General features: G+C 38.3%; 1 protein-coding gene across 1 annotated transcript in view; it reads left to right on the top strand.

Moving 5' to 3' along the window:
- The window catches only part of RAB12 (RAB12, member RAS oncogene family), a 23,697-nt gene extending 696 nt beyond the window's left edge, over nt 1-23,001 (top strand). The window contains exons 2-7 of the mRNA XM_019614328.1: nt 7-106; nt 12,462-12,522; nt 19,522-19,660; nt 20,217-20,306; nt 21,147-21,251; nt 21,762-23,001. Of these exons, the coding sequence (XP_019469873.1) occupies nt 7-106; nt 12,462-12,522; nt 19,522-19,660; nt 20,217-20,306; nt 21,147-21,251; nt 21,762-21,875 (609 nt within the window). The 3' untranslated portion in view covers nt 21,876-23,001. The remainder of the gene's footprint in view (nt 1-6; nt 107-12,461; nt 12,523-19,521; nt 19,661-20,216; nt 20,307-21,146; nt 21,252-21,761) is intronic.
- Nucleotides 23,002-23,664: the final 663 nt, after the last annotated feature.

Here is a 23,664-nt window from a genome sequence, read left to right as displayed (position 1 = left end):
TTCAAGCTGCAGGTGATCATCATCGGCTCGCGAGGGGTGGGCAAGACCAGCCTGATGGAGCGCTTCACCGACGACACTTTCTGCGAGGCCTGCAAGTCCACCGTGGGTAAGGCAGCCCTCCGACCGCGCCGGCAGCGTTGTCCTTGCCAGGCTCTCGCGGTGTAAACGCGGCCCGGCCGGGTCCCCCCTTCCCGTGTGCCGTGCACTGGAGAGCTGTAATTTCTCCTGCCCTGCTCGGCGGGTACCCGGGGTCCCCAGGCCTGTCCGTGAGGCGGGTGGTAGAGCGTGGAGTTGTGAGGACAGCCCTTGTGCGCAACTTCCCAGCGCGCCGCGGGATGGGGGCGGAGGGCATAGTTTGACCCGGGTCTGGCAGGGGGAGTTTGGTGTCCTCTTTCGTTCTTACGTGTTTCGACAGTGAAACGGCCATAAAGTTGAGCATAGGAAGTTCTGCACCAACATGCGAAGGAACTTCTTCACAGTGAGGGTGGCAGAGCGCTGAAACAGGCTGCCCAGAGAGGTTGTGGAGTCTCCTTCTCTGGAGATATTCAAGACCCACCTGGACGCCTGCCTGTGCAGCCTGCTGCAGGGAGTCTGCTTTGCTGGGGGGTTGGACTCGATGATCTCTAGAGGTCCCTTCTAACCCCTGCAATTCTGTGATTCTGTGATATTTTTAAAAGTGTTAGGGGTGGCTGGTAAAACAGGTCATTGTGCTAAAGTCTGAAGTGGTACAGAAGTGTTCCAGGAGCTGAGGAGTTTTGCAGTGTGCACTGAACATCACTGATGGGACTTCCAAGTGCTGCTCCAGACCCCAGCCCGGCTAACACCGAATCCCTGCTGCCTGGAAACCCTCCTCAGTGTTAGATGTGAGGAAGCTGATGTTTCCTTCCATGAAGAGCACCTCTTGAGCGTGTTTTGCTCCTCGTTTGACAAACTGGGGAGCAGCTCCCCAGCTTTGTTCAGCAGCATCTTGTTCATGGGTTAGTCAGCGGTGCTTTGAGGTGGCTTAATGCCTGCTGTGCTTTGATGTGTGGATGCAAGAGGGGAGAAAACAAGCTGGTTGGTCTGCATTATTACCTGTTCTGAATGCTGCAGCAAAGCAGGTTGTTAAGTCTGTGTCATTGTAAAATGAGCGTGCGTAGCTAAGTTGTAGCTTGAAATGTGAAGAAACCTGTAGCATCTGATGGAAAAGAGTGGTGTTGCCTTTTGGAAACTAAGATGCTGTTCTTCAAGCCCACCCTTCTGTGACAGAACATTAGAGTTACTCTCATTTGTTTTAGTTTGTGTTTTGTGAGTTTTTATACCTTTTTTTTTTTTCCAGGTCCTCTAAAAATCCCGCTCTGATAGTGCTGTGGGTTTTCCTCTCAGCATCCTGTTAGTGCTGATATTTTTAAGTTGGTAACTTAACTTCTTTTTGACTTCCAAAAAGTCAGAAACACAATCCTGAAGTGATGTGTTATTGTAGTGAAGAAATGCTGATGGCTTTTGTAAATGGACCAATTTGATTAAACATACAGTAAGCTAGCGAAGTAGAATTGGCAGTGAAATGTCTCTTTACAAATTTCTCTGTGACTGTGTTGCTTTGAACTCGTGCATCTTTGGGATGACCTACATTTAGCATTCCTTTCAGGCTGGGCTGCTGCTCTCCTTTAGCTAGGGTTGGTTTCCTGATGTGAATCTTGAGAAGTAAGAGGAGGTGCCCTAGACCCCAGTCCAGACTTCCAGTCTGGTGCCTTGTAAGCACACTGATTTCCTAGATAACCAAGGCAGTGACTGAAGCGGAAAGCTTCCTTATTTCATAAAAGACAGGAAGTAAATGGTGGTATGCTGCTAGACAGAGGATTACGTAATGTTTGATGTATGAAGTGTGCCAACATAAAGCAGCATAGGAAAAATCAGCTTATGCCAAAATACATGTAGAAACTTGATAGTAATGGCATTCTTTCAAGGTCTTCTGACTAAAGTTGATAGCTGTTGAGATTCCCCCAGATCCTTCAGCTGCTTCTCGCTGTTGTGACTGAAAGCTTGCTATTTACCTCTGCTATTTACATGTTATGTAAAAGGAAAATAATCCACAAACAGAAATGATCAGGAGTCAAAGTTTGCACTATTCAAATAACGCACTCTTCCCACATAACTGCTTTCTGAAGTTATTTTTTTTGAGTTATAAGTGCAGAATGTTTTGAAACATGATTTGAAACAGTGTGACTAATGCAATTTCAGAGGAAGCAATGCAAACCAAATATACCTTGAAATTAAATTTGAAAAGATGGTATAAGAATATAAGAACACATTTAATTATCTTATCTTGATACTGGCGGCCTCTACCTTCTTTTTATAGTAGACCTGTGAAAGTGTAGGCCAAACAGAACAATATATGGCATTTTAACCTCTGTATGGAAATGCACAGGCTGCTCAGAGGTCTTCTCTGACAGTGGAAGAATTGCAAATGTCCAAAACTTTGCATGCCCAAAGCTTATTGGGAGAGCCTGGCTGACTTCTGTCCCCAGCTGCTGTTTAGGTTATTAGTGGGATGTCACTGAGTGTTTCTACATAAACAGAGAGATGTGGATTCAATTAAGAGATATTCAGCATTGTAATGTTAATTTACAAAGACTACACTGCCAGATTTTATTACAGAATTTAACAAGCACACCAACGTGTCTTCTGTCTCATCTCAAAACGCTGAAGTTCTTTGAAAGCGTTCAAAAATAGCTTGGCAGATTTCAGCACATTATTCATAACTGCACACGATGTGCTGTTGATCTAAAATTCTTTTGATGTATTTATTTTGGGCATTAAGTTGCACAGAATATTGTGTCTCCTTAATCTGCTGTTTATATCGCACTGAGAATACTCAGTGCACTCAAATATTTACTGACTTTTGCACACTGGTGTCACATGAGAAATAGATTTTGCTGTTCACGGTTTTATGTGCTAGGTTTGGATGTTTGTTCTTACTATTAGGTTATAACTTATTTTTATTACTGGTTTGGACATGGACATTTTCTTTAGAAATGTTCTCCCTGTAGCTCCCTGACATAAAATTACTCATTTACACCAGTATTAAATCCAAGGTAGTTAAGGTAACTCCTTTTCCATGATGGTAGAGTTCTTATGTGAGGATAATGTTGGCATCATTAATTAATTTTGTCAACAAATGTTTATATACATTTTATTTTAAAATAAAAGTTGTTTTCTGATTGCGATGCTGTACCTGGCCTCCATGCACCTGTATTTTTCATGGAAGAGAAGGATTAAAACTGTTGCTAGGGTGTTTTTCAGACTCTTAACAATGCAAAACAAGCATGTCAAATGAATGAGAGTGATCTTTCCAAAAGCAGTGCACAAATATTCATTGCTGTGGTTGCAAGAAGGCTTTAAAGTGGTCAGGAAAGAAGGAGTCCTTGGCTGTTCTTCTTCCTCCTGTCTTATCATCCCAAAAGTAGTTCTTATTCCAAAAGAAATAAATCTGCACATCCAGATCTCCATAGTGATGTTATTATTGTTATTAACATTTAGAAATTATAATAAAGAGTCCTCTTTATTTTTCAAAGGCCTCTGTACTCTCCAGCTGCTGTATCCCAGTCTGTTCATTGCCAGTCCTTCTGCTGTTTCTGTGACAGATCTACCAAACTCGTGCACTCGGCATTGTTTCCTAGCCAGCGAAGTGTTATGCTTCCCTCCTGCTTTTCATCTCAGGACCTGAGGTTCCTGCTCACCCCGCACTGACTCACTGCTCAGACAGCCGCCTCTCCTGCTCCTCCACCTCAAGCTGAGCTCTTCCACTCATCTTTCATTTGCTGGTCTATGTAAGGTTTCTGAGGCCCAGTGTCATCCATCCTGCAGCTCTTTTTCCATCATGAAGGCATCCCAGGAAAGAGGACTTACCTACCATAATGCAAGAGCTGAGGTGACTTTGCAGGCTCGTGGCCAGCTTTTAGCAGCTGTTCTTGGGACACTACTCCACCATTTGAAGCAAATGCCAAAGCCTCCTTCAAGCCTCGTTTGCAAGGAAAATCATAGGTGGAGCTTCTCAGATGAGTTTCTAATGGGAAGTGTTGTGGATCAGGATGGGAGTGCTGTGATCCCTTTTGGACTAATTGTAGCCTGTGGGCAAGCAAATGTGCTGTGGGGAAAGATCTCTTTGGCTTCACAAATGCTCTTTGGCGTTGATTCCCTTTGCTTTAATATACTGTGAAATGGAATGTTGGCCTGTGTTGGGAGCTCACTAGATTTACAGAGCTCTATAGCTTTTTCTTCCAAGTAGTCCATTTCCTGTTAATTCTTTCTAGAATATTCATGCAAAGTGCTTAACTTCCAACAAATAGGCAGTAGTAATAGTGAAAACTTCGGGTTTAACTTCAACAGACCAACTTTAAATAAGGCAAGTTCTGTTTTTAATATGTATATGTGATATATAGATATATACATATATGTATGTATTTATGTTCCGGTTTCCTGTCACAATTCAACCTCTTTCTTCATTGTCTTTGGACTAACAACATAAATGTTAGGTTTCATTCCCATAAGTTTTTCCTACAATACTAATTATATTCATGTTACACTCTTTCTGACAAATGTAACTCATTTCAGTTTTTCTGTGAAGGTTCTTTTTGCCTTCCATAAGATGGCACTAAGAACTTATTTGTGATGGAGAAGAGGAAAGGGTAGAAGTAAATATCTTTGGCTTTTCCATGTCATAATAAAGTAGCAATCATCCTTCTGTTGGCTTTATACTCAAAATCAGCTCTGTACTCAGACTGAGAAATCTTTGCTGCACAAAAAAAAAAGAGGAAGGAAGGAAGTTCTGGCCAACAGTACTAGGTATTTATGTGAGAAATAGCCCTCGTCTTCATTTGTTCAAGATATTAATACATACTTATTTTTATTTATTGGCTTTTTGACTACTGTAGATTAGCATAAATAAAGCTTAACAAATATTTTGTTGATGCTGTGCTGCAGTAGTTTGATGAAGTACTAACAGTGTAGAGCAGGAGGCTGAGCTTTGCCTAGAAAGCAGTTTGACCTTACACAAAACCTTGAGATAACTGGGGAGCATGTAGGAACTTGCGTTGTTTGTTGTCAGTTCTGAAACCATGAGCTCAGGCAACACAGCTTTGAGCAGAAGCCTGTGCTCTTTGGAGACTGCCTTTTACCGTTAGTACTGTTGTCACTTGTAATTGACGCTGGAGACCACAACTGAAAGAACCTATCAATAGCTGTTTGCTCGGTATTTGTCAACTAAGCATATTGTACAGCTTTGGTGTAGTCAGCAAGTATTTTCCATGCATAATTATTTGAGCCCTCATAAGTAACAAATCTGTGTTTTAATATAGGAAAATGTAGTGGAGCGATGCTGCATATGGTCAGGGTTTGGGAACAGGGCTTTGGGGAGGGCTCTTTGTGTTTTTACTTTTATTTTTGAATTGCCAAGAGCTTGTGAAGATGCTTAAGTTTGAATTTGACTTTGTTTTCCTCATTTATAAACCAACTGCTAGCCTAGAGTGAGGGAAATATTCAGGTTCTATCATGACAGTAGAGCTATCCGAATATCTTAGAGTGTGTTGTCAGTGCACGTATGAGAATATATGCAAGTACACCAGCAGACAGCACGAAGAGCCCACTTGAATGGTGTCAGATGTGGAGTTTCATTTGTAAGGAGAGTGGAATGCAGCTGTCAAACTCAGTCTGGGCCGTGAACAGCTGAGAGTGTCAGAAGCAAAAAATAAAAATAGGGGGCATATGATTCTCAGTTGTGGACTTTAATATTTCTTTCTGAAAGTTGTGCACTTAAATAGACATTCATTTGATGACAGGTACCCTTTGCAGAATGCTTGTGTTTTTAGCTGACCTGTAAAATAGAAGAGAATCCATAGAGTGCCCCTCACTGCAAAAACTTTAAATCTCTATGAAGCTTGTTCACCAGGCTGCCCTTGAACAAGAGAGAGGATTAATATTCTCACTTGTTAAGACTGCAACTATATAGCAACACTTCTACCATTTATTTCTTCTAATATCTAAGGAATGAAAAACTTGGTACTCAAATCAAAATGCCGTGTTCAGTCTCATTTTGAAATAGGTTCTGCCTTTTTAATAGTAGGGTGCTGTTATTAATTTTCTTTGACATTCAGTTTTCCTTTCAGGTCAGGTCATTGTAGACCACTAGCCCACTGTGTTTGTCAGTTCAGTAGGGAGTTTTGCAAATGCCTTGTCTTCAAGAAGGCCCAGAATATCTTATTCATTCCATCCTGCCTTTCACCTCATTCTGTTTATCAAAAATTTGGTCCATGCTTTGAAGTTAGCTCTGTAAATAGATTAAAAGTTTCTCTCTGAAGCTCTCTGAAAGATTTCTCGCAGATGGTAAAATTATAAAGAAATAACTTCCTCCATTTTAATTGTTTGGAAATGCTGAACATCTTAGACTTTCTTAAGTGTGCATCAGGCATTCAAAGATCATTGTTGCCTTTCTAAAAATCTGTGTAATTGCACCTTTAAAGTTTAGCCACTGCACATACGTAACCAGTTCTTTTTTTCTGATGTTGGTGTGTCTGTTTTGCTTTGGTCTGTAGCACAGTTGCCAGCAGAGTTACGTGTGTGCTTTTATTTTAGGCGAGCGGTCTCAAGTTTCTGCATGTTAATTGTTCTAGAATTACACTTCAGAGCCGTATGAGCAACGTGCTTTACCTGCCCCCAACGTAATCCCCAAACTGGCTCATGGGTGACTTACACGTAATGCTTCCAAATCTCTTTTTAATCTTTACATGTATAATGTGAGGTTTGAAAGAGGTATTTCCGCTTTGTTGGTTCTTAAAATTACCTATGTGTCTTGAAACTTCAATTAAAAACTGCTTTATTTTTCCCTCAAATAACTTTAGTAACCTTATTCTACCTCCACGCCCATGTACTGTACTCTTCTTTGTATATTTTTTCCCCAAAGATGGTAGAAGTTGATAGCAAAGCCAGCGTGCATCTTTTCCTTGACTTCAGCAGTACTATATGACTGTCGTTTCTATTAATTACTGTATTGCAATCAATATTTAGTTACAGATGAGGACTCTCTTATAGCAGGTGCTGTGCAAGCTGGTAGCAGAGCTGGATCTTACCTCTAGAAACACAGTCATCAACTGTAGCGGAAGGAAGAAAACTTCTCTGTAATGCTGTCAGATGTCCAAAGTAAACAAACAGTCCCAGCCTTTGAATTTTAAGTCCATTCTAATGATCAATTAGTATGCAAACTCTGAATTTTTAAACTGATTGTGTCTCTTCAAATACAGTCTGATTATTTTTCACTGATTGCATTGCTTTGCTGGGAATAGCTAATAGGCCTCTGAAAATTCAATCTATTGGAATTGATTTTAGCTGTAGGGGTTCTATGTGCTCTATTTGCATCTGTTTTCCCAGCTCCTGCCTGAACTTTGTAATCTTGGCCTCTTAAGGTCACTCCTTATGAACAAAACAGCTTCCACTTCCTTTTTCTGCCATTTAGGGGAGGAAAAAAATTGAAAGCAGTGATGCTGAATGCAGAGTAAGAAGTTTCTTTTTTATTTCTAGACAAATTGTTTTACAGAAAGAAACTAGACACAGTTGTATGTGTTTCAGTGTATGCTTTAGTAGATTTCTTCCTGCAAACAGGAATGAGAAGTAATCTATATATTATAACCTGTTTTGGGCTACGCTTCATTTGTACTGGATTTGTTTTCAGTCTGGAGCAGCCTCCAGTTCAGTGCAGTGACAAGATACGTCGCTCACACTGACTTGCCCTTATCTAGAACTTCATTAGTGCACTTCTATTTTGAGTGCCTGTTCCCTTTCTTTTAGGGCTGTTTGTTTTGGAAAGGAGCGCAGACAGTTTGCTTAGCCGTTTGTTGCATAGACTCCTTCAAAATAAAGGAAACAAACCTCTCTAATTGCCTTCTAGTCCAATAGCCCTTTATTTTTCCTGGAAAACCATTGTTTCAGTTGAGTACATGTTGAAGTAGGTGCTCTTGTTTGCATGAAGTGTATTTTTAATCTAAAGCTCTTGTGCTTTCACAACAAAAGCAGTGTGCTTTATAGAATTTTTCAAAGTACTGAATTAATAATATTATCTTCAGCGTGCCATATAATTGCTGCTATACGTAATGCCTCATCATCTCTCCAGCTAGGGGTGGGGGAACAGGAATACCTGCAGTTTGGTGGTAGAGCAAGCTGAATCAGGGTATTTCAAAATGCTTTGTGGATACCAAATCATAAACTCAAAGTTGAGTTTGGGATCTGTGTTTTTGTGCTTTTTTTTTTTTTATTAACTCTTAAAGACGTATGGGATATGTGTTAGGATTCCTGAGAATGGCTGTGCCAGAGAAAAAACAATTGTGGCAGAATATGACATCCAAAATGAGCAGTTTTAATTCAGGCAGAGAAGACTGCTATGAATGTAGTCATAGTGGAAGAACTGAATGCATAGCTTGCCAGTGGTGTGTGTGTAAGATTGCCATGGAGGGAGGGAAGGTGGTGGTCAGCCTTCTGGTTCCCCTCCTGTTGCTGTGTCCTGGCAAAGGACACACACTTGAGAGTACCATAAACATGTACCTGCTGGCTCTGCTGTGTGCATTTGATGACTTGCTGTCAATAAAATCGTCAGTAGTTGTTTAAATGCAAACTATTTAGTGTGAAAATTAGCCTTGGTTTGCCATTGGAGAGAGCCTTTTACAATCCTTTATTTTTATAAGATGTGTTGTTCAGATTTAATGCAGTTGTCAACAGCAATTATTGATTCCTCAGTTTTATTGAACTATGAATGAATTAAGCCACGTACTGGATGCTGTTTGTGTAATTAAGGACAGAAGGGGCCTGGGTGGCTTGTTTGTGTTAACTGTTGTTGACATCCTTACAGGGACTGTCTGCCATCACTGGGCTATGTGCTGTGGGCTGTGCTGGTAGGGTGTTACACCAGGCCTGTCTGTCACTGATTGTGTTCAGGCACAGCACTGTACAGCACACAGCTTCGAGACTGCAGCAGCCTCTGGCAGGACTGAACACAAATGGAACAAATGTTAAACTTGGAGTTTGAATGGGAGACTCCAGCAGTTGGTCCAAATCAAGTGTTCTGCAACTGTAGCTATAAGAACACATAAGACTGCTCTTTATGCTCACTTTACATGAATGGATAGATCCAGTTGTCTACCTCTTGTCATGTGTGACTAACAAGTATTTGTTATCTGCAACAGTGGGAGGCATTTGCTTCCCGATTGGCTTCCTCAGACTTGTTAATAGGCTTTCCTCATGTTTTTACTACCTGGAGGAATTACATGGATGGCAAAACTTGGTTCGTTGACTTTAGTCAGGCTATTTATTTCATTGAACTTTTTCTTAAGATGATGTTTGAAATTAAAATGGAAAAGAAATGTTTGTCTACTAATTTGTATGTAAAATCAAAGTATAACCTTTGACTGGTCAGTGGTGATACGCAGTAATGAAATCTGACAGGCTTTGGAATTTGTTTCTTCGTTTGCAAGAGAACAGTTGCCAGTATTTTTCCTCCAGTGTTGGCAGACATTAAACTTTTGGAATGGTGTTGTTGCTTGCAGAGCATTACTAATTATAAAAATTGGTTGAGCCACCTTTTAGCTCTGGCAAGCTATCTGCTTGAAGTGTTAGGTGATTCAAACTGTTTTATAGAACAATCCATCTCTCCAAAACTTACTGTTTCGCATAGTTTTGTGCAAAGTATAACAGCAAATAAATGTTTCAGGCTGTGACTTTAAGATGATTAACAGAACAATTTGCCTTTGGAATGGGAAGGTTGGATATTAGGAAAAAATTCCTCTCAGAAGGAGTGGTGGGCAGTGGCACAGGCTGCTCAGAGAGGTGGGGGGGTCACCGACCCTGGAGGTGTTGAAGAACCATATGGATGTGGCGCTGAGTGGTTTGTGGGTATGGTGGGGATGGCTGATGACTGGACTGGATGGTCTTAGTGATCTTTTCCAACCTTAATGATTCTGTGATTCCGAGAATAATAGGGACGTAATATTTATTCTGAAACAATCTTTTAAATCTGTAGGCATTTTTCCACTTGATTTCATTAACATATGGTCTGCCTTGTGTTCACAAGAATTCCTGAGCTGAAAATTTCCTGTATTATAGCAATTGGATTTTCTCTGTAGTGCATTATTTTTGCTTAAAACAAAACACACCTACCTTTTTGTTCCTCGGTTTTCTGAGATGACAGTATGTAAATCCCTTCCTTAAAAACTAAAAGGTTTTGCTAATGGACTTAGTGAAATTTGCATGAAATTCCCATGGCGGTTTGCAATGCGCAGCTTTTGGTCAGAGTTGATATAGACTTGTTTCTGTGTGACAGCAGGACAACTTCTTTAGCAGAAGCTGCATTCTCTCTGACTTCATACTCAGGTCAAGCTCCTCCACAAGCGCAGTGGTTAACCAAAGCCAGCATGCCGTCTGTGCCAGCACCATACATAATGTATTCTATTAATATTTCAGTGAGAGGAACAAGGTAGATTTTCTTATTTTTTTTTAAATCTGAGTTCTCAGATGAATAATAAATCATACAGCATGTTGTATTCATGCAGTAGGACTGGGAACTTGAGGTGGTGGGGCAATTATGTTGAAACAGAGAAAGGCAGAGATTTTGAAACTATTTATATTGATATTGATGATCTCCTTTGTGAGTAAAGTTGCTATTGTGTTGTAGACAAGTTGTGACCATTAGGATAACTGTATTGTATACTTCAAATGCAATTATTTGGAGAAAAGGCATTTAGCAGTAGATACGGATGGTGTTTTAAAGCAACTATTAAAACATTAATAATGTAGTAATGACAAGAACTGTTATTTCCCACATTTTGGATAGTAGAACAATAGCATGTCCATTTCACTTTCTTTGACTTTTACACTAACAACAAAGATACTAGTTTTTCAAAAGTGCTAAAGGTATTTCTTAAAACTACAATTAATAAATGTTCTGAAACTTTAATAATTCTTATACTTTTTCTCAATTTGCGTATGAATATTTTAAAATTGCTGTTACAGTTATAGACTGCAATGTATATTGCTTTGATTGCTGTATTGTCCGTGAACCCTACTGAGGTGTGACTGGGACCTGGAGAAGGAGGATTGTTGTGCTGCTAACCAACACTTTTATCACTATGCAGTGCACAATTGTGACCTGTTGGTTTGAAGGCATTTTTGTCGAGGGGAGTAAAGGTCAATGATCCTTCCATATATTTAGACTATTTTTCCAGTGTGAGATGTACTTTTGTTTCCATGAGACTTTGGTGCAGATGATCTAAGGGGCAAATTCAGGTCCTTCTATAGAAATTACAGTCTGATATAGATTCTAACAATATTGGCAAGGTTTTTATCAAGGACAGACATTAGGGAAATGTTTAGTTGTTGTGAGAGGAAATGTAAATCTTCTCTTTGTGTTCACTTTTGTACCTATCCTTGGTATTCACTTGCATGTGAAAAGGCAAAAGTCTTTCCAACACAGCATGCTTCTGCACTTCTGTGTGGGTGTAAGTGTGCCAGTCTGAATGATGTTCTCCTGTCTTTTTATTTCCCTGCTTTTTGATTTGGTTCTGTCGGAAGGGATGCTGTTCAGAAGGAAGAAGTGAAGCAAAACGATTTATGCAAACATTAACCTGCTCATTTTAGTGTACAATTTATGAGTACTGTGATATCCTAGGACACTTGTACCCTGAAATATTTTTATGTTTGAGGTGGTATTCTTTTGTGTCTAGATACTGTTTGACCATACTGTGTCTCTGTGTTGATTGGTGGCATTATTTTCATGGACTTGAAGTCTTTCTGTATAACAAGGTCTTCGTGGGTCTTTGCTGTTTAGATTACATTCAAATTCTGGTTGGAATTTGGAGATGATGGTTGAAAGTACCATACGGGTATAAAAGGAATTTTTAAAGTTGTTCAAAATTGAAGCAATTTGCTCATGAACTTTTGCCAGAATGAAGAATGACGGTGCTGACAAACTGCATAAACCAACTACAATTCCAGCACTTCCACTCTGGCACCTTACAAACACTGAGCATCTGGCTTGGGTGTAGTTGTGTACTGTTCCACTTCACAGACTGGTGTGGAGGGACAGGGTTTGCTTCACGCCTCCGAGGCAGCTGTGCCACTTGAAAGTAGAGCAGGCTTGTCCTTGACAGTCAATGTGAATAAGGGAGAAACAACCAACCATGCCTGTTGTTTTACTGTTGTGTTGGGTTCACCTGCTGCTGGAACTGCTGCACAAAGTGGAAAGTTTATGTTGTGATGCTACCAAATCAGATAGCTCGCAGACTATATAGCTGTAGTCAAATCCATGTGATGATCTTGCCTATTGCAAAACTGTTAAAAGTTGATAAAAAAAAAAACAACCTATCCAAAAATGATAGTAATAATTTACACCCTCATTACTTTTGCTTCTTATTTCTACTTTTCTGTTTACTGTATTTCATTTATAGGTGTTGATTTTAAAATCAAAACAGTAGAGCTAAGAGGAAAGAAAATTAGATTACAAATCTGGTAAGTAAAACAAATGTGCAACCAGCAGTATGTTTTAATTTTTATGTTATAGCATGAATCGATATGCTTGTCTAATACTATTAACTGTTATAAGCTGGTTTAGCTCTTAGCCTTTTGTTTCTCTCCTACATTCCCACTTGACTTAGCAAAACCAAATAGCTCTTAGGTTTTTGTGAGGATAAAGGAGGAGAAAGATGGTTAGAAGTAGTGCATGAGTGTAATTACTGAAATATTAATGCATCACAGAGATCTCAAGGACTTTTTTCTAGAAGTGTGAAATCATCTACACAAGAAATAGGAGTTCAACAAACAAAAGTAACCATGTTAAATAGACAGTTAGATTTTTATATTTTGGACTGTTCTAAACTGACTTGCTACAAAAGCAATTATAAGGCAGCCATAAAGTATTTCCTAAACTTTTTTCTAAAACTTGATATAGACTGTGCTGTTTCTTTGATACTGTGGTAAATAATTTAAAAGTGAAGTGCATTCAAGACTAAGCAAGTTATACCCCCTATAACAGCACTAAGACAGAAAATGATCTCATACAACCGAGACAGTGTACATTAACTAGAAATAATGTTCTGTTGCAGAAAGCTTGATGTCTAAGCTAAGCTTTTCTGTTCTAGAGTAGGATACATGTTTCCTCATAACGATTCCCCATGCTAATGATAGAATTTAAATTGTTTAGGACTTGTTGAGCTTATGTGCTCCTTTGTTTTGCAGAGTCGTCTAATACATAAGCATTGTTTTGAGAGAATAAACCAGCTATGTTAATATACATTAAACTCACGTACTACTATGTAGAAGCTTAGCTTTGGTTGATTAACAGTGCTTGATGCATAATTGGCATTGTAGTTAAGCTGATATAGCTGCTAACAATCTCTAGAGGGGTGGAAGAGCTCTGAACTGTGAGACACTTTTGGGATATTCTGGTGGTTTCTCATTCTTAACTACATGGGTGCAGTGAATTCAGCTTACTAACTCCTCTTGGCAGGTCACCATCAACTGTTTGTCACACCATGTGTCTGTCTTGCTTCCCTCTGAGTTAACTGCTACATCATCTTTGGTATCATCAGTCACCTAACACTTGAATGTTACTGGCATGTCTTCATCCATCATGTGTCCCTGCTTGGAAACCTATGACCACAAGGCTGGCAGTTGAGCCAGCAGTTGCTAGCCAGGGTCTGCTGAAGCTGACAGAGGTAACAGAAGTTTTTTGATAAGGAGATGCTACCATATGCCTAACTTAAAATTTTGCTATGAAATATGCTGAGCTTGACAATTAACTTTTTTCATGTTGAATAAATACTTTATAAGAGATGTTTAGCTGAAAAGAGATGCTTAAACCATTATTTTCCACATATTGAGAATATGCTAGTAGCACATAGGAAACTTTTTAAACTAAAAATTGATAGGTTGCTTAAAAAAAAAAAGTGACCAATAGTCCTGTGCAAAGACCTGCTGTAACAGTGAATAAAACACATTATAGAGAAGAAGATATGTTAAAATCCAGAAGTACAATATCCAGCTCCCAAGTGTCACTCTCTCTTCAAGAACTGCTGTTAAAATGCTGTTCTTATGGATTACATGGAAGACTGTTGTGGCATGCTTGTAAAGTTTTTGAAAAGCAATCAAATAAGCATCACTTTCACTCATTTATTTTGAAGCGTTGTTGTATGTGTTGTTGGGCCTATTTATTCTTTTTGCACCTTCAGCTGTTAGATGAAAACAGGAAAGCAATTTACAAAGTCAACCACTTAAAGTTTTAAAATGCTAACTTAAGTCGTGTGGTTGATCCTGCCTCTACCTGTGTAGAGTTGTTGAGGCAAGATTGTCTCATGCTTCCTGGTGGTTTTATAAAGATCACAGTAATTACTACAAAACCCTGTATTTTGATCAAATGAGCAACTAAAGGAACAAATCATTTCTAAAATGTGTTTGATTCCTGAAAATGACTAAGGTTGCATTTTGAAGCATCCGAGCTTGTTTATTTTTTCAGTCATTGATAATTCTACTTCAGAAATCAAACAAGAATGGTTGTTCATTTGTTTTTGTTCTTTTCAATACCAGATTGGGTTTTCAGTGGTGACTTGACTTCTCTCTTTGCTGACTGCTGTGCCAGCAATGTTTTCCAGAGACCTCTGCCAATTCTATTTATGAAAAGAGAAAAAAAGCAGAGAACTCTACTGAATGTATCAATCAGTGATGTTTCCTTTTGAAAGTATCTCTCACCTGGTTGCTGTTATTAGAGTAGCATACAGATCAGACTCTCTCCATATAGCTTTTACAGTGAGATATTGTATACTTGAGGATCAAAGAGGCTTCCGTTGTTAGGATAGCACTGCTACTTTCAACCTATTTCTTTGACTTTTAGTCATGAAACAACCTCCTGCTCCTTGGAAGATGACATAGTAGAGCAGCACTGAGGATGCTCAGTAGTGTTCATTTTCTCTGCCCCCCCTCCCAGCGCAGTAGCAGTGACCCTTGGGCTGGCAGAAGTAGTAGATACAATAGGTCAGCTTCTGAGTTGCAGATCTTGGCTGAAACAAGCTCATATATTCTGTAGTGTCTGTTGCATTTATGCTGTGTATGAAGTAACTGAGCAGCTAGCCTGATGATCAGAGTGTATCTGAGCATCTCTGCTTTAGTGCTGTCTCAGAGCCAGACCAAATGATAGGAATCCCACTTTCTTGCTTTGGAGCATAAGCGTATCAGGAGGACAGTGGGATCTGACTGTGCCCTGTCACCTGAGTAATCTGAGTGTTTAGCTGAAGTAAAAAGCACCCAGGTCAGGCTTCCAGTCTGCATGTTCCCCAGCTGCTGGAGGCAATGGTGCCCTGCTGCTGTGCCCTGCTTGGGCTGCCCAAAGAGGCCGCTGACACCTGGCAAGAAATCTGGGATTTGCTTCTGAAAGTTGTTTGAACTGCTTTCTCTTTAAAAGTTGTGATGCTGCCAGCTCAAGGTTTTCTATGGGCAGTAGTGCTGGAAATTGAGACAGGGAGTCCTGAAATGTAACAGAATGTAGTTCTGAAATGTTAGAATCTCTGACATAAATTAGTTCATGTAATAAAAATTGCAGATAACTTCGATTTTTTTGTTTTGTTTTAAGGGGAAGGAAAGCTCAGCTTCACAAGTAGAATTAACCCCAAAATGACTTAATTTTTTTTTTTAAATGTCTCCAAGTACCATAAAAGCACAAAGCAAGTGCAAATGTTCAATTGTTAAATTTTTTATTTCTGTTTAAAAATACATTTCCTCCCTATTGCCACTTCACTCTACCATTCATAAAAAATGAATTTAACTTCAGAGCCAGTGACAGTTTTGAGCCTATATGTGTATTATACAATCTGAGAATACAGCAAGTCAACACTTGAAAAAAGGCTTTGTCATGGTGGTGGTGTTTTTTAATTGCATTTGTTTGTTGTAATGTTTGTCTGTATTTTCGGAGTGATGTCTAGTTTCTGTTAATGAGGCAGGAAATTGCAGGTTGTAGTTGATGGAAGAGTCATAGGCTGAATATTTATAATTACCATTTGGAAATAGCAGTGCTTTTTTCATTAAAGCAAGTTCTTGGAAAAATCAGTAAAAGAAAACTTATTTTAGTATTTAAAAAAGAAGTCATCTGTTGTATTTTCTCAGTGATGCAAAATCATTGATGAAGTAGTAATTAATTGTTTGGACTTCTGGAATTTGAATGAAATTGAACTGCCTTATAGTTTTATGTTGATTCTTGCAAGAGAAATAAGGAACTAGCTGCATTAGCATTGTTCATGAAATCCATGAAATTGCATACTGTTAGTGCAGTTAAATAATGCTCCTCTCACAGCTTTCCATTGGTCCTTCCAAAAACTGTCTTTACTCAAGTGTTCCCACTGTGGGAGAGTAATACATTGACAATAGTGTAACAAACTTAATTTCTCCAGTACAGCACATGAAAAGAAGACATTTTATGATGGATATGCTTTTAACATTAGCTCTACTTCAGGCTTGTTATTTTTTTCCTTCAATGCTGGAAGAATTTGCCACGCATTTTTATAAAAATAGCCCATAGTTCTCGTACAAGATAAGTTTCCCTATGTAAGATCAACTTGATACTCAGTGGCAGCTTATTTAGCTAGTTTGAGGTTGCTGATTATTGCTTATTTTCCAATAATTTTCCAATTTTCTCCTTACTACTTGAAGGATAATACATTGTTATTGTAATATAAAAGACCACGAATTCAGCTTATTTTCTTCCAGTTTTTGAAGGAAATGGGTATTATCAGATCATGCTTACAATCAGAAACCTGTTGTCTGGTTTCATTTAAATTTCCTGCAGCAGGGGATACACTGGTTACACAAAGTGTGTGGATTATCAAAGCAAGGCAGAGAAAGTCAGCCATAATTCACCGTGATTAGAGTGACTGGCAGGTGACAATTGGTGGCCATCTGTTCATTGAACATATAATGGGGTTTTCGAACAAACCACAGCATGCGGTGTGTCTCGTTTAGCCAGCAAGGCAGACTACACACAAATGATCTACACAAAGAGGAGTGCAGGACCTGAGGGTATTTTAAGAACCTGAAGTCGTTGTGAGGTGAGGAGAGGTTGATAATACCAGATAGACTGGGTGATATGCACTCAGCAGGCTTGGGGAAATGCGGGGCTGGAGGAAACTGTAGTGACTGAGTGTAATGGTGACTCCAATGCTTACACATAAGCGTACCTCATGTGTTAGTTGGTCTCTTCTGAGAGAGTAGCTTGATGTTAGTGTGTTTATTTCCCCTATGTATTTTCCTAACGTATGAACTGAGAGATCTGGTGCTTCAGAAGGGGCCCCTTTGTCATGGAATTGCTAAAAGCCCATAACATCGACCTATAGGCACAGTTAGCTCTGAAATGGCTCCTCTGTTTCTTTGCTCTGATACGGGCACAGAGAAGAGAGGGTAGACTGACCAGCAAAAAAGGCAGTGGTGTTCATCAGTCAGACCACAACTCAAATTGATGCATCCTTCCATATATGGGGTATGCCCTGCCAACTGCCATCTGGTTGTGTCTGTGCAGTGATAGAACTAAAGGGATCCCATCCCTAATGCACTTGGTCAGTAGGCTGGATTAGCAGCAGATGGCAGAGGCCGCTCTACGCGGTTATAATTTTGAGAAGCCTGTTCTAAGTACTGAAGCAATGCTATCCATATGTGGAAAATGAACGGTTCATACTAGAATTTTTAAATCTTTCATGGAATGAATTTCCAGAGGATCTGACAAAACCAAACCATCACCAAAAAAAAGTGAGGGAAGAGAAAATGAATTACTTCTTTTAAGTGATACTTAAATATCTGACTTCAGCTGCCAGAACTTGTATTGCTTTAATAAAAACATTTCATTCAGATAAGAAAGCGACCAATTAACAATCTAAAACTGTCTGAAATACTTCTAGAGCTTGGTCTCATTGAAACAGTCTACCTGTTTCACCTTCAGTAGGGTCCCAAGGGTTTGTGTAAATTCAGTTCAGAAGTTTTGAGTAGAGAATAGGATATGAATAAAAATAAAAATGTGTGCTGTAGGAATTTGTTTTCTTCTGCCTCCCTACCCCAAGTTCCATATCATGCTGCTGCTGGCTTAGTGAAGTGTTAGTCAGTATTTTTACACGGGTTATGAAGCAGAGATTTCACATCTTTTTCTAGCAGACAGTGTTTACTTTGTGAAATCACCTACCAAAAATTTGTTGTTATCAAGTATGTTTGTGGCTATTTCAGGAGAAAGTTAAGTACTTCACTTTAAAGCTTGCTTAGTTGAGATCCTTAAAGATTCTGTGTAGAGCACGATAGGTTTGTTGTAGTTTATTCTGCTACTTGTGCATAAACCTTAAAAAGAATTCCTCAGGACAATCAATGTGGCATTTTGTGAACATAACATTTTTTTTTATTATTTTTAGTAACGAGTGTTTCAGTTCTCCATTGTTAATCTCATTCCCAAATTCATTCTTATCCTTTTGTCTAAAATGTGACTGTTGAATAGAATTACTTTTGAGTTTTAGGGTCCCTATGTATGGGCACACATTTTCTCCCATGTACTTTGAATTTTATTTAGTCTTTTGACTTATCTTTTTGTTACTTCGAAGCACCATATAACTTACTATTTGCTTTTGATACCAGTCACATTTTAAGACTGAGGGTGTACACCAGCTGTTGTATTAGTATAACTGCCAAAAATCTTCCGTGACAAGACTCAGTAAAAAATAACTTTGTCTTATCTGCTTTGGAATATCAACTATAGCTAGTACAGGCAAACAGTTGACATTGCTTGAAAGTAATCTCCAGTGTAAATGCGCTGTGATAGAAATGCCTCCAACGTTGAAAGTGAGGGTAGGAATGCTATTTGACCACCTCAGATTAGTAGATGTAAGTGTGGAAGGCAATAATCTACTTTCAAAAGCTGTTCTATATAGGGGTTCTTTACTTACTTTAGAAATCACTTCTTTAGAAGTGAATTCTGCCAGTTGCCTCTGCATTAGTCTTAAAAACCATAGTTGAATTACTGTGGTTGATCCAAAAAGACTCTGAAAGATCAAATCATAATAATCAGTGTATTGCTCATTTTATTGTTGGTTGTCCAGCTGTTTTAGTTTGCTAAGCATGTATCCATTTCTTTTTCTTTTTTTCTTTTTTTCTTTTTTTTCAGGGCTATTTAAAAAAGAAACAACCATACACCACAAAACCAGCTTAATCTGCTGGTACATTTCCATTGAACAGCTTCATTTTCAGCCACATGTAGACCTATTTGGTGGCCTTTCTTGGTGAAGTTAGTATGGGCTAAATAGTTCTGATATGAAAACTTTTTGTAATTGAAAGAAATGCTCCATTTTTTTTCCTGACATACACACATATATTCAATTTTCAATGTAGAGTATCTAATAAGTGTGGGAGGCTGTCTTTATTAAGATAGAAACAAAGTTATTGTATACTTTGCAAATCCATGAAACGTTTGTGCCAATGTTTGCTGCTGCTTCTTAGGGACACAGCAGGTCAGGAGAGATTCAACAGCATTACCTCAGCTTATTACAGAAGTGCCAAGGGAATTATTTTGGTGTATGATATAACCAAGAAGGAAACATTTGATGATTTACCAAAATGGATGAAAATGATTGATAAGGTAGGCTCTCTTTTGTTTTTGTTTTTGTTTTTTTGTGGGTTTTTTTTTTTGCTTTGTTCTGTTTTTTTTTTTGAAGAATTAGTTCTTTCTCAAAAGGACTCAGTAATGTATGCTTTCAACAGCATAATCACAAGATTATTAAACTAAAGACTGCTGGTTTGCGTAGGATTCTTTTAGCAGAAATTTAACATTTACACGTTCTGTTGCAAAATAATTGTGCGTTCCTGCTTCCTTTGGCTGAAGTAGTTAGAAGTGCCAGTGGAAATCTGTAACATTATGCATTTGCCTATGCACTGGGGAAAGAAGAAGTTTTTGTCTGTGAAATACTTGTTCGCTCCTAGGTGAACTGGAACAACTGGTTCTTAATAATGTTTTTAAAATGATATTTAAAAATTTAAGTTGAAAAGTTTTAAAATAATGTTTGGGAAGAACATTAATGTATTAAACTGTGTAGATATGTTTCATTATTCAGTAAAGGAATTTCCCTTTTTGTTTTTAATATTGTATGAAGCCTCACATTTTGTTGGTTTAGTTTATTAAAATATTTTACTTGCAGTATGCTTCAGAAGATGCAGAGCTTCTATTAGTTGGAAATAAACTGGACTGTGAAGTTGATCGAGAGATTACTCGACAGCAGGGAGAAAAGGTAAGAACAGGTATAAGTAAATCCTAAGTTACAGCTGGAAGCAAAACTGCTGTGACATTGCTGTTGAGAGTCCATGGCTATTCTTAGTCATACTGTTGGACCTCAGGAGCATACTGAGAATGGGGATGTTTTGTTAAAATTCATTGTTTGCTTGCTTCTGTTTATACAAAGTGCATTACATGCTTTCTTCCTGGAGTCGTATGCCTTTGCTTTAAAAAAGGAATAAACTACTAGTGTGATTGTTGGCCCCAGTACACAGTAGTATAGTGAATACCTCTTTTTGGCATGTAAACTATGAAAAGAGATGTAGTAAAGACTTGAGTCATAAATAGAGATATGTCCATTTAGGATGTGTTTGTGATTCTTCTTCCAGATATTGGCCTTTAAGTACTACCTTAGGATTGGCAAGAGTCCTGCTTGATTTCTTAACTCAACTTTGCTTCCATGGTTGTTGGTTTTTCTTGTTTTTCTTCATCGCAAAAGTAGTAAGGAAAATGAAAGGAGAATGTTTTGCCATGGGACTTACAGCACCCTCTTGATCAGGACAAATACAAATATTTTTCTTCTGAAAAGTTCTTACTCCTTGGCAATCTGAGTAATCCTTGTAAACTGAGGATATTAATTTTTCAAACTTAAGTCTAGAAGAGTGCTGCACACTTCTCCATTAAACCAAATCTAAGTGAAAATTAGCTGTATCTGACAACGTTTGCTGTACCTTAGAGATTCAGGGTAATTAATTGCATAAGAGATCAGTCACAGATTTCAGGAAAGCTTATTAAAGGTTTAATGAGGAATGTATAGTTGTTGTTTTTGTAGTTATTTTACTTTTTCTTCCATCAGTTTGCACAGCAAATAACTGGGATGCGGTTCTGTGAAGCAAGTGCCAAGGACAATTTTAATGTGGATGAAATATTTCTAAAGCTTGTTGATGACATTCTGAAAAAGGTAAAATATTGAGGTGATAGTTTCTGCCCACATAAGTGGTTCATGCTTAAATATGGAATCTCTGATTATATTTATCGGGAGGACGTAGAGGGTAAGTGCACGCTGTCAGGTGAAGTTAATATGTAGGGGGCATGATGTAGTTTGCAGTCTTTACTGCCTGCATCAGTGAATTGCTGTCGAGCTTGGTAGACATCTGCTTCTATTTGCTATGATTCCTATTTCTTAGAACTTCATATCGGCAGCTGACTGTACACTTGCCTGCTTTTGTTTGCAGGCAGTTCTTTCGTATTTTGTCATTTTTTGAAAGTGAGGCTTATTTTGACAGTGTCTCCCAACTTCATTGGAAAATACATTGTTAGCACAACTTGCTTGAATGTAGATCGGTAACTAATAAGATTTGAAAATCCTTAAGTGTGGAGGCTTTGGCTGATAGTGACCTCTTGAAACTATCTCATTGTGCTGAGATCTGTGTAGATGATTGTTTACAGGTGATGTTTTCTTTTCTTTAAGATGCCACTGGATGTTATAAGAAATGAGTTGTCCAACAGTATCCTGTCCCTGCAACCAGAGCCAGAAATCCCACCAGAACTGCCTCCTCCAAGGCCACATGTCCGTTGCTGTTGACTTGTTACTCCATACAGAGTGGAAAAATAGGAGTGGGAGGATAAAGAAAGTATCTGTACTACTCTGCACTACAATCATTTGGCAGTTTCTTGTTGCACTTTGTTATTCGAGTCAGAGCTACACACTAACTTGTAAATATGCAAATATGCAATCCTTTGTAGGATTCAACTATATAACATTTAATTATTGCCCTTGACCCTCACAATGATGTTTCATTCATTGCCCCAGTGTTATTATAAATACTGTACAGTTGGTTGAGATTTACCACACTTCCAGTCGAGGAAAAAGGAGAAGTTAAATCTATACCTATTCTTGACATAAATGTTGTAATAGTTCTTGTTATTATAAACAGGCAGGCAGAAGCTCTTCTGGTATGAAGATAAGTATATGGTGCTTTGCTGACTATTTTAAAGACAATTTTTTTTTTTTAAACAGAGGACTTTATGTACAAAGCTTCCATAATCAGCATTATGTTTCATTTTAATGTAGTAAAAACATTTTTGGCTGTAGCATCCTCTACTGACTGGATTTGTTGAAAAGCTGAGTTTAATTTTTGGCAGCCTTATTTATTTTGTTTAATGCTGAATCCATCCTTTATGTACTAAAACATCACATCTGGTGCAAATTTGATTGCGCTGAAATTGCATCTATTTTCTGCATAAGCATAAACTTAATTGCAAGAATCAATAAGTTTCAATAAAAGAATGGAGATTATATTCAAAACTCTATAAGAAGGTATAAAAAGCAATGCTGCTGTCCTAGACAAATTCTTTTAAAAAAAAACAAAAGATTTTCCTGTATTAAGGAATATATATGTGTATTTGTCTGGACATCTATAGGGTTGGGGGAGGGGAAATTAAGGTAAAAAAGGTTTGTTTTTTTTTCCTAATAGTAGAAATTATTCCCATCAAGCAAATACTGTGTTAGATTTTTGTCTGATAATGAATTTGTGAATTATATCTTTGGTATATCTTTTATTAAAATGCACTGTTTAGTTTAGCTGTGGTAAATCGGTAGTTACATATTTGAATAACTTGGTGTGTCCTGAATGTTTGTGGTATTGAAAAGCATTGTGGTCTTTCTAAACTAATGAAGTGCAAATAAAATTTTGTATTTATGAATGACAGTGGAACTGCACCTGTTATTAGAATGGCAAGTATATCAAATCATGGGTAAAAGGTAAAATCTACAGTATGGAACAACTACTTTTGTATTAATTTCCTTATTATTTAACTTTCTGTTTGACAGTTCCTCTAGACCTTGTTAGAAGAGCAGCAAACATTAATTGCTCACCTTGATGCTTGCTGTCTTGGGATGACCTAGCCCAGCTGATACCTCCAAACAGCATGTGACTACTTGTCGTGTTACCTTAGCAGGTGGTCGCAAAGCTATTAATGACACTGGCAACACAAATATTAACCAGTCTTTTTCACACTACAGCTTTTCTACTTCTCATTCTCTGGTGCTGGAACCCATTTTGTCACTTTTGCCACTCTAGCTGAAACACTGACACTTAACAGTAAGTTGTACCACTGATTAAGCAGTTTCTCTTTGTGGAAGGAAAAAAGACGCAAAGAACTGCAGACGTTTTAAAAAGATATTTTTTAATCCCTTATTTCAGTAAGCAAGCTCTGACATTCTGAATACAATACCATGCCGGTCTTAGCACACTTTGATTTCAATTTACAGATTAAGGAAGCATGGTTGATATTTGTGCTTATGTCTTCTGCCACCTTGTGCCTAAACAGTTTGCTTTTTGAGGTAGTAAACTTACGGTTTACTATCATAT

Source organism: Meleagris gallopavo, chromosome 3 (assembly GCF_000146605.3).
Source record: "Meleagris gallopavo isolate NT-WF06-2002-E0010 breed Aviagen turkey brand Nicholas breeding stock chromosome 3, Turkey_5.1, whole genome shotgun sequence".
NCBI classification, from domain to species: Eukaryota; Metazoa; Chordata; class Aves; order Galliformes; family Phasianidae; genus Meleagris; species Meleagris gallopavo.
This window is presented reverse-complemented; position numbering and strand designations above follow the sequence as displayed.